At 45.5% G+C, this 13,552-nt stretch overlaps 1 protein-coding gene across 1 annotated transcript; it reads right to left on the bottom strand.

Moving 5' to 3' along the window:
• Positions 1 to 995: 995 nt before the first annotated feature.
• LOC139397113 (zinc finger protein 271-like) lies at positions 996 to 11,691 on the bottom strand. Its single transcript, XM_071143980.1, has 3 exons — positions 11,548 to 11,691; positions 10,903 to 11,089; positions 996 to 3,720 (listed from the first exon to the last, which is right to left on the bottom strand). The coding sequence occupies exons 2-3, from the start codon at positions 11,069 to 11,071 to the stop codon at positions 1,229 to 1,231; spliced, it is 2,661 nt and encodes an 886-aa protein (XP_071000081.1). The 5' UTR covers positions 11,072 to 11,089; positions 11,548 to 11,691; the 3' UTR covers positions 996 to 1,228.
• Between the last annotated feature and the right edge of the window lie 1,861 nt (positions 11,692 to 13,552).

Raw genomic sequence — 13,552 nt, 5'->3', positions numbered from 1 at the left:
AAGTTTGTTTTCCTCCAATGTTTGGAAACATTGTAAACAAACCCCCGTATAGCCTAAAACATGGTTAAAATTATCATTTTGAGATCATGAATGGTCAGTCCATAGCAGATCATTTTGAGATCATTCATGGTCAGTCCATAGCTAAAATTATAATTTTGAGATCATTCATGGTCAGTCCATAGCTAAAATTATCATTTTGAGATCATGAATGGTCAGTCCATAGGTAAAATTATAATTTTGAGATCATGAATGGTCAGTCCATAGCTCTGTCTATGAATGTGAAAGTGGTTACACGTCTCCAGGTCCATCCCTAAGCTTTATACCAAAACAAGGTTGCCTCGCTTTGTTATTGGTCCTTTAATGCGTTTAGATATTGTTGTTTGTGTTGTCTGTGCTTTTACATCCAGAACAAATCACTTTGGATAAAGACTTCTGCTAAATGGAAAGAAAATAAATGGAAGAAAGATGTAATGTTTTTACCACGACTAAACAGAAGCTGGGATTCAATCCGACTTTTAAAGGCAATGTTCCCACTATCGCGTGTTTCTTATTCGTGGTAAATGCTGCATATGTTTTCGCACAGTCGGAAATTGCCTTTTTAAAAGCTGCATTGTCGACAACCCACGGTCAAATGAACTCAGAGCATGAATCTGTGTCCTGGAACGCAGATTCTATACAGATATATTTACCACATGCTTTGGTGAATAAGAGATTTTATATAATGGAGAGCAATGGTGAGGCTTTTCCACAGTATTGTCTAACGAGCAGCACCATTGAGGACTTTCACCATTTTGAAGTAGTCAAAATGTTGGGACTTCCTGTGGGTTAAGGAAGGACGCTATAATTCCATCCAGGTCAGCAGAAGGAGTTAACCAATGAATTTATAGTCCTGAGCTAACATTATATAACTGCAGGTAGCAGTAAATCACCAACCTTGGCTTTGTACCTGTTCAGACTGCAGCACATTAGGAGGTGGTATCCTGTTCAGACTGTACACACTGCAGTACATTAGGAGGTGGTATCCTGTTCAGATGATACACACTCCACCAAAATAGGTGGTGGTATGTACTTTTTCAGTTGATTTGCTACCTTCCAATACACTCATAGAAGTAGAAGATATGGACTATTTTAAAAAGGAGATCGCTCTCAATAGTGCTGCCCAATCCCATACTGACACAGAAGACAGCATTGCAAAGATATGAGGTATAACTCTCCTTTCCTAGTTAGCTTATGTAGCCTCTTCCTTCACTTCTCTCTCCTCGACCTCAACTTCTCTCTCTTTTTCATCTTCCTCCTCTTCTTTGACAATCACATTGAGAATAAAGGTAGGATTCTCTCCAATATGTATTCTTTGATGTTTCTTAAAATTTCCTGAGTAATTGAAGCTCTTCCCACATTGAGTGCAGTGGTAAGGCTTCTCTCCATTATGTATTTTTTTATGTTCCTTAAGGCTGCCTAAATTATCAAAGCTCGTCCCACAAAAATAGCAGTGGTTAGGCTTCTCTCCTGTGTGGATTCTCTGGTGTTTCTGTAGGGTATCTGCCGCACGGAAATTCTTCCCACATTGGGTGCAGTGGTAAGGCTTCTCTCCACTATGTACTATCTCGTGTCTCTTTAGGTTTGCTTTCTCACTGAAGCTCTTCCCGCATTGGGTGCAGTGGTAAGGCTTCTCTCCCGTGTGTACTTTTTGATGATTATTTAGATTACCTAAGGAACTGAAACTCTTCCCACATTGAGGACAGGGGTAACTCCCACGGCCAGGTCTTGATGTCCCTGGGTCAACTACACTACCAGTTTTCTCCTCTTCCTCAACTTCTCTTTTTTCCTTCTCATGTACTCTCTCGTGTCTCTTAAGGTTTGCTTTCTCACTGAAACTCTTCCCACATGCAGAGCAGTGGAAAGGTTTCTCTCCAGTGTGTACTCTTTGATGATTCTTTAGATTACTCGAGGAACTAAAATTCTTTCCACATTGAGGACAGGGGTAACGACCACAATCAGGTAGTCTTGATGTATCTGGATCATCCTCCTCCTCTTTGACAATCTCATTGAGAGTACAGTCATCCTCCTCCTCTTTGACAATCACATTGAGATTACAGTCACCATCCTCCTCTTTGACAATCACATTGAGAGTACAGTCATCCTCCTCCTCTTTGACAATCACATTGAGATTACAGTCACCATCCTCCTCTTTGACAATCACATTGAGAGTACAGTCATCATCCTTCTCTTTGACAATCACATTGAGATTACAGGTAGGTTTCACTCCAATGTGTTTTTGCTGATGTTTCTTAAAGGTTCCTGAATGATGGAAGCTCTTCCCGCAAAGAGAGCAGTGGTAAGGCTTTTCTCCACTATGTATTCTTTGATGTTCTTTAAGGCTTCCTGAATGATTAAAGCTCTTCTCACAAAGAGAGCAGTGGTGAGGCTTCTCTCCTGTGTGGATTCTCTGGTGTTTCTGTAGGGTATCTTCCACACGGAAATTCTTCCCACATTCAAAGCAGTTGTAAGGCTTCTCTCCATTGTGTACCCTCTCATGTCTCTTAAGGTGTGCTTTCTCACGGAAACGCTTCCCACATGCTGAACAGTGGAAAGGTTTCTCTCCAGTGTGTACTCTTTGATGATTCTTTAGATTACTTGAGGAACTAAAATTCTTCCCACATTGAGGACAGGGGTAACTCCCACGACCAGGTAGTCTTGATGTACCTGAGTCAACTACACCATTATTTTCCTCAAATTCTCTCTTTACCTTATCATTGATTTTCCTCTCACCCTCCTCCTCTTTGACAATCACATTGACAGTACTGGTAGGCTTCTCTTCTATGTGTATTCGCTGATGACTCTTTAGGTTTCCGGGTTGATTGAAACTCTTCCCACAAAGAGAGCAGTGGTAAGGCTTCTCCCTACTGTGTGATCTCTGGTGATTCTTTAGATCTCCCGCAAAACGGAATTTCTTTCCACACGCAGTGCAGTGGTAAGGTTTCTCCCCTGTATGTATTCTCTGGTGTTCCTTAAGGCTTCCTGAGTGATTAAAGCGCTTGCCACATGTGGTGCAGTGGTAAGGCTTCTCTTCACTATGTACTCGCTCGTGTCTATTAAGATTTACTTTCTCACTGAAACCCCTCCCACATGTGGCGCAGTGGAAAGGTTTCTCTCCAGTGTGTACTCTTTGATGATTCTTTAGGCTTACTTCTCTTGTAAAACTCTTCCCACAAGCAGAGCAGTGGAAAGGTTTCTCTCCTGTGTGAGTTCTCTTATGATTCTTTAGAACTCCAGCCCGACTGAAACTCTTCCCACATTGGGTGCAGTGGTGAGGCTTCTCCCCTGTATGTATTCTTTGATGTTCAGTAAGGTTTCCTGAACGATTAAAGCTCTTCCCACACTGGGAGCAGTGGTAAGGCTTCTCCCCTGTATGTATTCTCTGGTGACTTTTTAGACTTCCAAGCTGAGTGAATCCCTCCCCACATCGAGCACAGTGGTAAGGCTTTTTTTTACTGTGTGATCTCTCATGACTCTTAAGGTCTCCTGTCCGACTGAAACTCTTCCCACATTGGGAGCAGAGGTAAGTCTTCTTTATTTTGGGAGTCTGTTTGAGTGATTTGAGGTGAGTTGGACAATTAAAACTGTCGCTACAGCAGGGTTGGGGCTTCTGTCTGCATTCTTTATGATTTCCTGACGCTGTGGGACTGGGCTTGCTGTCTGAGTCTGGGTTGGAGCTCTTTCCTGTAAGAATATGAACACATATTGGGTAAGAAACAGAAAGAGGTACAAAGGCTTTTTAGGCTTAAAAATGCAGGATTTAACCTTAAAGAATGGCTAAAAAAAAAAACTAGTCACGGAAGCAACAACATATCCTACCAATTCCTCAAAATAGTCCGAAATAATCTCAGATCAATCAAGAAATCTGTAATTAGTGTAGAGCCGTGATGTAGTGATAAAACTCCCCTACACCAATCACATTTAAGACTCCCCACCAGAGACCAGGGTTCCATACCCTTCACCAACAACATTTATTAGTTCCTAAAATCACTAGCCAGCCAGCCAAGTTCCCATCTCTGTGTTTTGTCAATGAAGCAGGTACATTGAGCAGGCAGGCCACATTAGCTCAATCAGCTTATCAAGTCACTGGCGACACCTGTGCTTCGGTACCGTTTTGTTTCTTACACACTCTGGTCATAGAGAGGGAGAAAGTTGTAAGTCTGGCAGTGTTTCATAGAAAATCATGTTATAAAAGAGGTCGCGGCAGGACACCAAGAATATTTTTGGAATATTGACAAGTGCGCATTGTCTTAATTCCCCATTTGCCCAAAACGATGGCAGACTGGAGTGATCACCAGGCCTGGAGTTTCCTGATGTTAGGGGCAAGGCCATTTGGCCTTCCAAGAGGTGCCCAATCTGCCAGGGCACCATGGCCATCTGCCAGGGCACCATGGCCATCTGCTAGAGCACCAAGGCAATCTGCCAGGGCACCATGGCCATCTGCTAGAGCACCAAGGCAATCTGCCAGGGCACCATGGCCATCTGCTAGAGCACCAAGGCAATCTGCTAGAGCACCAAGGCCATCTGCTAGAGCACCAAGGCAATTAACCAGAATAGACAATTAAATTGATTTGAAAACAACAACAAAAACACACTAGCTCTTCTATTAAGAAAAACATAAGTGTATGTCAATGTACAGAAACAATTATCCTACATGTCAAAGTGTAGGTGATGGGCTGTAGTCAATACCATACCAATACCAGTCTGTCATGTTTGACAAATATAATGAAGGATAATTAATATTAAGGTCTAAAGGCTTGATTCTGTCATACCAGAGGCACTGTTCATTCAGACAGGAGAGGCTGTTCATTCAGACAGGAGAGCCTGTTCATTCAGACGGGAGAGGCTGTTCATTCAGACGGGAGAGGCTGTTCATTCAGACGGGAGAGGCTGTTCATTCAGACGGGAGAGGCTGTTCATTCAGACGGGAGAGGCTGTTCATTCAGACGGGAGAGGCTGTTCATTCAGACGGGAGAGGCTGTTCATTCAGACGGGAGAGGCTGTTCATTCAGACAGGAGAGGCTGTTCATTCAGACGGGAGAGGCTGTTCATTCAGATAGGAGAGAAAGGCAATGACTGTTGCGCACGGCAACATCACCCACCTTGCAATCTGAGCGGACGGAGGCAGTCAACATTTTAAAACTATTTAACCATAAACGCTAAATGCAATTTGGAACATTTGTGCACATTGCTGAGCTTATAGCCCACCCGGTTTCTTCATGCATCGCGCCGACAGAAACAAACATCTCTCTGGTAAGAAGGGTGGGGGTGTATGCCTTATGATTAACGAGTCGTGGTGTGATCATAACAACATACAAGAACTCAAGTCCTTTTGTTCACCTGATCTAGAATTCCTTACGATCAAATGCCGACCGCATTATCTACCAAGAGAATTGTCTTCGATGATAATCACAGCCGTGTACATCCCCCTCAAGCAGACACCTCGACGGCCCTGAAAGAACTTCATTGGACTCTATGTAAACTGGAAAACACATATCCTGAGGCTGCATTTATTGTAGCTGGGGATTTTAAAAAGGCTAATCTGAAAACAAGGCTCTCTAAATTTTATCAGCATATTGAATGCGCGACCCGGGCTGGCAACACTCTGGATCATTGCTATTCTAATTTCTGTGACGCATACAAAGCCCTCCATTTTGTTTCTCCCAGTTTATAGACAAAAACTAAAACAGGAAACGCCCATGCTCAGGTCTGTTCAATGCTGGTCCGACCAATCTGATTCCACGCTTCAAGATTGCTTCGATCACGTGGACTGGGATATGTTCCGGATAGCATCGGACAATTACATTGATGTATACGCTTATTCGGTGAGCAAGTTTATTAGCAAGTGCTTCGGTGATGTGGTACCCACGGTGACGATTAAATCCTTCCCCAACCAGAAACCGTGGATTGATGGCAGCATTCGTGCAAAACTGAAAGCGCGAACCACTGCTTTTAATCATGGCAAGGCGACCGGAAACATGACTGAATACAAACAGTGTAGTTATTCCCTCCACAAGGCAATCAAACAAGCTAAGCGTCAGTATAGAGACAAAGTAGAGTTGCAATTCAACGGCTCAAACACTAAATGTATGTGGCAGGGTCTACAGTCAATCACGGACTACAAAAAGAAAACCAGCCCCATCGCGGACACCAATGTCTTGCTCCCAGACAAACTAAACAACTTCTTTGCTCGCTTTGAGGACAATACAGTGCCACTGACACGGCCCACTACCAAAACCTGCGGGCTCTCCTTCACCGCAGCCAACGTAAATAAAACATTTAAACGTGTTAAAGGCCCAGGCGGCATCCCTAGCCGCGTCCTCAGAGCATGCGCAGACCAGCTGGCTGTTGTGTTTACAGACATATTCAATCAATCCCTATCCCAGTCTGCTGTGTCCACATGCTTCAAGAGGGCCACCATTGTTCCTGTTCCCATGAAATCTAAGGTAACTGAACTAGATGACTATCACCCTGTAGCACTCACTTCTTTCATCATGAAGTGCTTTGAGAGACTAGTCAAGGATCATATCACCTCTACCCTACCTAACAACCTAGACCCACTCCAATTTGCTTACCGCCCCAATAGGTCCACAGACAACGCAATCGCAACCACACTGCCCTATCCCGTCTGGACAAGAGGAATACCTATGTAAGAATGCTTGCTGTTCATCGATTACAGCTCAGCATTTAACACCATAGTAGCCTCCAAACTCATAATTAAGCTTGAGACCCTGGGTCTCGATCCCGCCCTGTGCAACTTGGTCCTGGACTTTGACGGGCCGCCCCTAGGTGGCGAGGGTAGGAAACAACATCTCCACCCCGCTGATCCTCAACACTGGGGCCCCACAAGGATGTGTTCTCAGCCCTCTCCTGTACTCCCATGACTGCCCATGACTGCGTGGCCATGCACTCTTCCAACTCAATCATCAAGTTTGCAGACGACACTACAGTGGTAGGCTTGATTACCAACAATGACGAGACGGCCTACAGGGAGGAGGTGAGGGCCCTCGGAGTGTGGTGTCAGGAAAATAACCTCACACTCAACGTCAACAAAACAAAGGAGATGATCGTGGATTTCAGGAAACAGCAGAGGGAGCACTCCCCTATCCACATCGATGGGACAGTAGTGGAGAAGGTGGAGAGTTTTAAGTTCCTTGGCGTACCCATCACAGACAAACTGAAATGGTCCACCCACACAGACAGCGTGGTGAAGAAGGCGCAACAGCGCCTCTTCAACCTCAGGAGGCTGAAGAAATTTGTCTTGTCACCAAAAATACTCAAACGTTTACAGATGCACAATCGACAGCATCCTGTCGGGCTGTATCACCGCCTGGTACGGCAACTGCTCCGCCCATAACCGAAAGGCTCTCCAGAGGTGCACAGTGATGTGCACAACACATCACTGGGGGCAAACTACCTGCCCTCCAGGACACCTACACCACCCGATGTCACAGGAAGGCCATAAAGATCATCAAGGACATCAACCACCCGAGCCACTGCCTGTTCACCCCGCTATCATCCAGAAGGCGAGGTCAGTACAGGTGCATCAAAGCTGGGACCGAGAGACTGAAAAACAGCTTCTATCTCAAGGCCATCAGACTGTTAAACAGCCATCACTAACATTGAGTGGCTTCTGCCAACATACAGACTCAATCTCTAGCCACTTTTATAATTAACATTTGGATGTAATAAATGTATCACTAGTCACTTAAACAAAGTCACTTTATATAAATGTTTACATACCCTACATTACTCATCTCATATGTATATACTGTACTCTATACCATCTACTGCATCTTGCCTATGCCGTTCGGACATCGCTCATCCATATATTTATATGTACTTATTCTTAATAATTCCTTTACACTTGTGTGTATAAGGTAGTTGTTGTGAAATTGTTAGATTACTTGTTAGATATTACTGCACGGTCGGAACTAGAAGCACAAGCATTTCGCTACACTCGCATTAACATCTGCTAACCATCTGTATGTGACCAATACAATTTGATTTGATTTACTGCCATGTGGACATTGCTGGGCTTATAACGTGAAGAAAAAAATGTAACTAAACATTCTGATCAGCCTCATTGCTATTAAAGGGGGTTTTGACGTACAGTGGTTGGATTAATTTGGGATCTATCACCCCACAACTGTCCCAGAGTCTGGTTTGGAATATTTACTTCTCGCACAGAACAAGCTGACCAATAGAAGAGGTCAACCTTTGAACTATGGGGAGGATAGTACATTGACGTAGTAAAAGCAGCAGCCTGTTCGTTGCTCATCTTGTCGACCAAAAAAATTGATATTTCTTCTAACATCTTCAATATGCGTCTTGGAATCCGATAAGACCGTTGCAGCCTAGCCCGATGTGTCGGTCTTAGCTAACAGCCTAGCCCGATATGTCGCTCTTCGCTAGCAGCCTAGCCTGATGTGTCGCTCTTCGCTAGCAGCCTAGCCCGATGTGTCGCTCTTCGCTAACAGCCTAGCCCGATGTGTCGCTCTTCGCTAGCAGCCTAGCCCGTTGTGTCGCTCTTCGCTAGCAGCCTAACCCAGTGTGTCGCTCTACGCTAGCAGCCTAGCCCGATGTGTTGCTCTTCGCTAGCAGCCTAGCCCGATGTGTCGCTCTTCGCTAGCAGCCTAGCCCGATGTGTCGGTCTTCGCTAGCAGCCTAACCCAGTGTGTCGCTCTTCGCTAGCAGCCTACCCCGGTGTGTCGCTCTTCGCCAGCAGCCTACCCCGATGTGTCGCTCTTCGCTAGCAGCCTAGCCCGATGTGTCGCTCTTCGCTAGCAGCCTAGCCCGATGTGTCGGTCTTCGCTAGCAGCCTAACCCTGTGTGTCGCTCTTCGCTAGCAGCCTAGCCCGGTGTGTCGCTCTTCGCTAGCAGCCTAGCCCGGTGTGTCGCTCTTCGCTAGCAGCCTAACCCAGTGTGTCGCTCTTCGCTAGCAGCCTAGCCCAATGTGTCGCTTTTCGCTAGCAGCCTAGCCCGTTGTGTCGCTCTTCGCTAGCAGCCTAACCCAGTGTGTCGCTCTACGCTAGCAGCCTAGCCCGATGTGTTGCTCTTCGCTAGCAGCCTAGCCCGATGTGTCGCTCTTCGCTAGCAGCCTAGCCCGATGTGTCGGTCTTCGCTAGCAGCCTAACCCAGTGTGTCGCTCTTCGCTAGCAGCCTACCCCGGTGTGTCGCTCTTCGCCAGCAGCCTACCCCGATGTGTCGCTCTTCGCTAGCAGCCTAGCCCGATGTGTCGCTCTTCGCTAGCAGCCTAGCCCGATGTGTCGGTCTTCGCTAGCAGCCTAACCCTGTGTGTCGCTCTTCGCTAGCAGCCTAGCCCGGTGTGTCGCTCTTCGCTAGCAGCCTAGCCCGGTGTGTCGCTCTTCGCTAGCAGCCTAACCCAGTGTGTCGCTCTTCGCTAGCAGCCTAGCCCAATGTGTCGCTTTTTGCTAGCAGCCTAGCCCAATGTGTCGCTCTTCACTGGTAGCCTACCTCGGGGCTGCGACGACTGTGAGATGGACCCGATCACGTGACGGGAATTGGCTAATAGGAATTGAGATATCTGAGAGAGCCATGTGAGTGAGAGGTGCTTCGGAGCAAGGCGGTTGGCAGCTAGGAGAAGGGAATGGCTACCCAGACTATGCAAATAGTCTGCGTAGCCATTTGATTAGCTGTTCGGGAGTCTTATGGCTTGGGGGTAGAAGCTATTTAGGAGTCTCTTGAACCTAGATTTGGAGCTCTGGTACTACTTCCTGTGCGGTAGCAGAGAGAACAGTCAATGACTAGGGAGACTGGAGTCTTTGACCATTTTTAGGGCCTTCCTCTGACACCGCCTGGTATAGAGGTCCTGGATGGCAGGAGACTTGGCCCTGGTGATGTACTGGGCCGTACGCACTACCCTCTGTAGTGCCTTGCGGCCGAGCAGTTGCCATACCAGGCAGTGATGCAACCCGTCAGGATGCTCTCGATGGTGTAGCTGTAAAAATCTGATGACCCATGCCAAATCTTTGTGTCTCCTGTGGGGGAATAGGTTTTGTCGTGCCCTCTTCACGACTGTCTTGGTGTGCTTGGACCATGTTAGTTTGTTGGTGATGTGGATGCCAAAGGAACTTGACGCTCTCAACCTGCTCCACTACAGCCCCGTCGATGAGAATGGAGGCGTGGCTCGGTCCGCCTTTTTCCTGTAGTCCACAATCATCTCCTTTGTCTTGATCACATTGAGGGAGAGGTTGTTGTCCTTGCACCATATGGTCAGGTCTCTGACCTCCTCCCTACGGGTCTCATCGTTGTCAGTGATCAGGTCTACCACCGTTGTGTTAGTGGGGGACGATTGGAATCCAAACACAACCTCTCATGTACGTCATGATGACCTCAGTTACACAAATCTCACAACTGTTTTGGAATATAGTTTATGACCAAAAGTATCCTACTTATTTACACTTTAGTCAATATTGAAAGTGGAATAAATGTTTGACTAATATCGATGCCACAGAAGCCATTTTCAACCAGAGAAGTTGGTTTTTGCATTAAGTTGCTCTTTAATTTTGTTGGGATGTCAGCCAGAGGGCTGGTACATTAACAGAGCATTGAAAGAAAGGCTTTGATAACACAAATGAAATATATAAAATATTATAATGTTTGGGGATAAAGCAATCTGTCCTCCCTCCCTACGAAACACAGCCTGAACTCAAGTCAAAGAGGATGTAAGTCTTCCATTTTAGTCCTTCAGCAGACGCGCTTAACCAGAGCGACTTGCAGTTAGTGCATCCATCTTAAGTAGGTGAGACCACCACATTTCTCAATCATAGTAAGTACATGTCTCCTCGATAAAATAGATATCAGCAAAGTCTGTGCTCGTGGGAAAAGACAGCCAGAACTCACCCGAGTCACTGTTTTCTTCCTCCTTGATTTCTCTCTCCTCCTCCTCTTTCACAATCACATTGAGTTCCACTGTTTGACTGCAGTCCTCCAGCTTCACTGACACCACTTCTGGACCCTGTTGTGAGCTTCTCTGGGCCGGATCACCACAGCCAGAACCCGGCTCAGACATGGTCGGCTAGAGGTGGATCTAAAAGAGGAGACCTCAACAAGTTCAGAATTGTTTTCACAGATGGATCTTTCGTGTGATTGCTAAAGAAAAGACAACCCAAATATGTTTGCTAAATGAGCTAACCACACATAACGTCCAACAGGGATTTTTTTTAGCATAAATCGGTAGCCATTAGCAACGGTTGGTCCAGCTAATTTAGCTAGCTAGCTAATTCCTCGTCATTTTGCTCACAATGAGACGTTAGCTGGCTACCAAAAGCAAGTCACACTTAAACCGTTATCCCGAACTGTAGTTAACTAACTAACATTAGCTATAGTAGCAGATTGGAGGTTGTAACTAGCGAACTATCTAGCTGACTAATGGCTAACTTGCTGGGAAAAACAACAACAAAGACAGGCCGCGGAAACCACTGCAGATTCATGGAATGCGTTAGTTTACATACCCAACTACAAGGTCACATTTAAACATGTAAATACCTGAACAGTTACTTTTCTGTAATTGTTTGGCTGTAAATACAAATTATGAGATCCTGTGGGAGCAATCAGAATCGTTCAATGTATTATTCTATATGGTATAAACACATCTGTATGACGGGATCATCTTCTTCTTCGATGTGGTTTAACGGCAGGTGGCATCCAACACATGTTGTATTACCGCCACCTACTGGAGTAAAACACCCTTATAGTTTGCTTTTTTTTAAAAGTTAATAAATGAACAAATACCCACCACCCTACTCCACTAAATCTATGTAGTTGTAGCTCAGGCCAACAGCCTGAAAGGACACCACCACTCAACACACCCTGTAACTCTTATGATGTCAAACGTCAATCAACCAAATACTTCTCTGCAGCTGCCACCACAACTTCAATTTTCTGCGACTTATCTTCCATCCCTGCAGTACAGTTAATAACCATTGCTATAAATTCTAAAAATCCAATCATACTGAAACATGGATCACTTGTTGTCCTCTCTCTCTGTACTGGTACAGATCTACTACTAACACCACTCCTCTCAGGATCCCTCCCTCTGTTTTGGTACAGATCTACTACTAACACCACTCCTCTCAGGATCCCTCCCTCTGTTCTAGTACAGATCTACTACTAACACCACCCCTCTCAGGATCCCTCCCTCTGTACTGGTACAGATCTACTACTTACACCACTCCTCTCAGGATCCCTCCCTCTGTTCTAGTACAGATCTAATACTAACACCACTCCTCTCAGTATCCCTCCCTCTGTTCTGGTACAGATCTACTAACACCCCTCTCAGTCCCTCCCTCTGATCTGGTACAGATCTACTACTTACACCACTCCTCTCAGGATCCCTCCCCTTGACCCATCTTCCTCTACTACCTTCACTGCCTCAGCATATGACAACTTCTGCACTATTCTAACCCTGGTAACCTCAACATACCTCTCTCTCACGGAGACATTTCTGATCCCCGGCCCCATGGGCACCCCTACAATTAACACATACCGCAGGTAGCCTAGTGGTTAGAGCGTTGGGCCAGTAACCGAAAGGTTGATAGATTGTTCTGCCCCTGAACAAGGCAGTTAACCCACTGTTCACCAGTAGGCCGTCATTGTAAATTAGAATTTGTTCTTAACTGACTTGCCTAGTTAAATAAAGGTTAAATAAAAAAATCCCATATAAATGCATTGAATAATGCTGTATTACTAAGTGGACAGATGTTGAAGAGAGTGAAACCTCTTGCAGCACCTGAGTGGCGCAGCGGTCTCAGGCACTGCATCTCAGTGCTAGAGGTGTCACTACAGACACCTTGGTTCGAATCCAGGCTGTATTACAACTGGCCGTGATTGGGGGTCCCATAGGGTGGTGTACAATTGGCCCAGGTTTGGCTGGTGTAGGCCGTCATTGTAAATAATAATTTGTTCTTAACTGACCTGCCTAGTTATGTAAAGGTTAATTGAATAAATATATATAGGATTTGAAGACATTGAGGTCTTAGCCCAAAGCCAGTAGGGGAGTCCGGAGGCATTCTACCCCGACAAGAAAAATAAGGAATTTCAACAGCTACATGCATGAATTTGGTGCACTTTGAGATTAACTTGGAGAGATTAGATATTTTTTCAGGTAATTTTGAACCTTCCCACCTGCCACAGCAGAAACGACCAATTACAGGAGCTACTATGGGTCTCTCTACTCTTTACTCTACAGTATGTTGGCAAAAAGACTTCAAACATAGCTCTTGTCTAATGAGCCAATCAGATTGCGGTAAACGTCTGGGATATTTTACTTCGGCTCATGAAACACGGGACCAACACTTGACATGTTTCATTCATATTTTTGTTCAGTGTAATTAGAATCTATAGAGCAGCTTAAAGTAATACTGTTACTGTCCTCAACCCACCTATATTCTCTCTCCATCTGCCCTTTTCTGTCACTTTCTCTGTCTTCTCTGTTGTCTTCTCCATCTGCCCTCTTCTGTCACTTTCTCTGTCTTCTCTGTTGCTGTCTGTG

This window comes from Oncorhynchus clarkii, unplaced genomic scaffold (genome assembly GCF_045791955.1).
Source record: "Oncorhynchus clarkii lewisi isolate Uvic-CL-2024 unplaced genomic scaffold, UVic_Ocla_1.0 unplaced_contig_3037_pilon_pilon, whole genome shotgun sequence".
Classification (NCBI taxonomy): domain Eukaryota; kingdom Metazoa; phylum Chordata; class Actinopteri; order Salmoniformes; family Salmonidae; genus Oncorhynchus; species Oncorhynchus clarkii.
The sequence above is the reverse complement of the archived record's forward strand: the minus strand, read 5'-3'. Positions and strand labels throughout refer to the sequence as shown.

Coding starts and splice junctions, on each gene's coding strand:
- LOC139397113 (XM_071143980.1), bottom strand. CDS start 11,071: ATGTCTGAGCCGGGTTCTGGCTGTGGTGATCCGGCCCAGAGAAGCTCA. Junction 3,721..10,902: donor GGAAGAAAACAGTGACTCGG/GTGAGTTCTGGC, acceptor ATATTCTTACAG/GAAAGAGCTCCAACCCAGAC.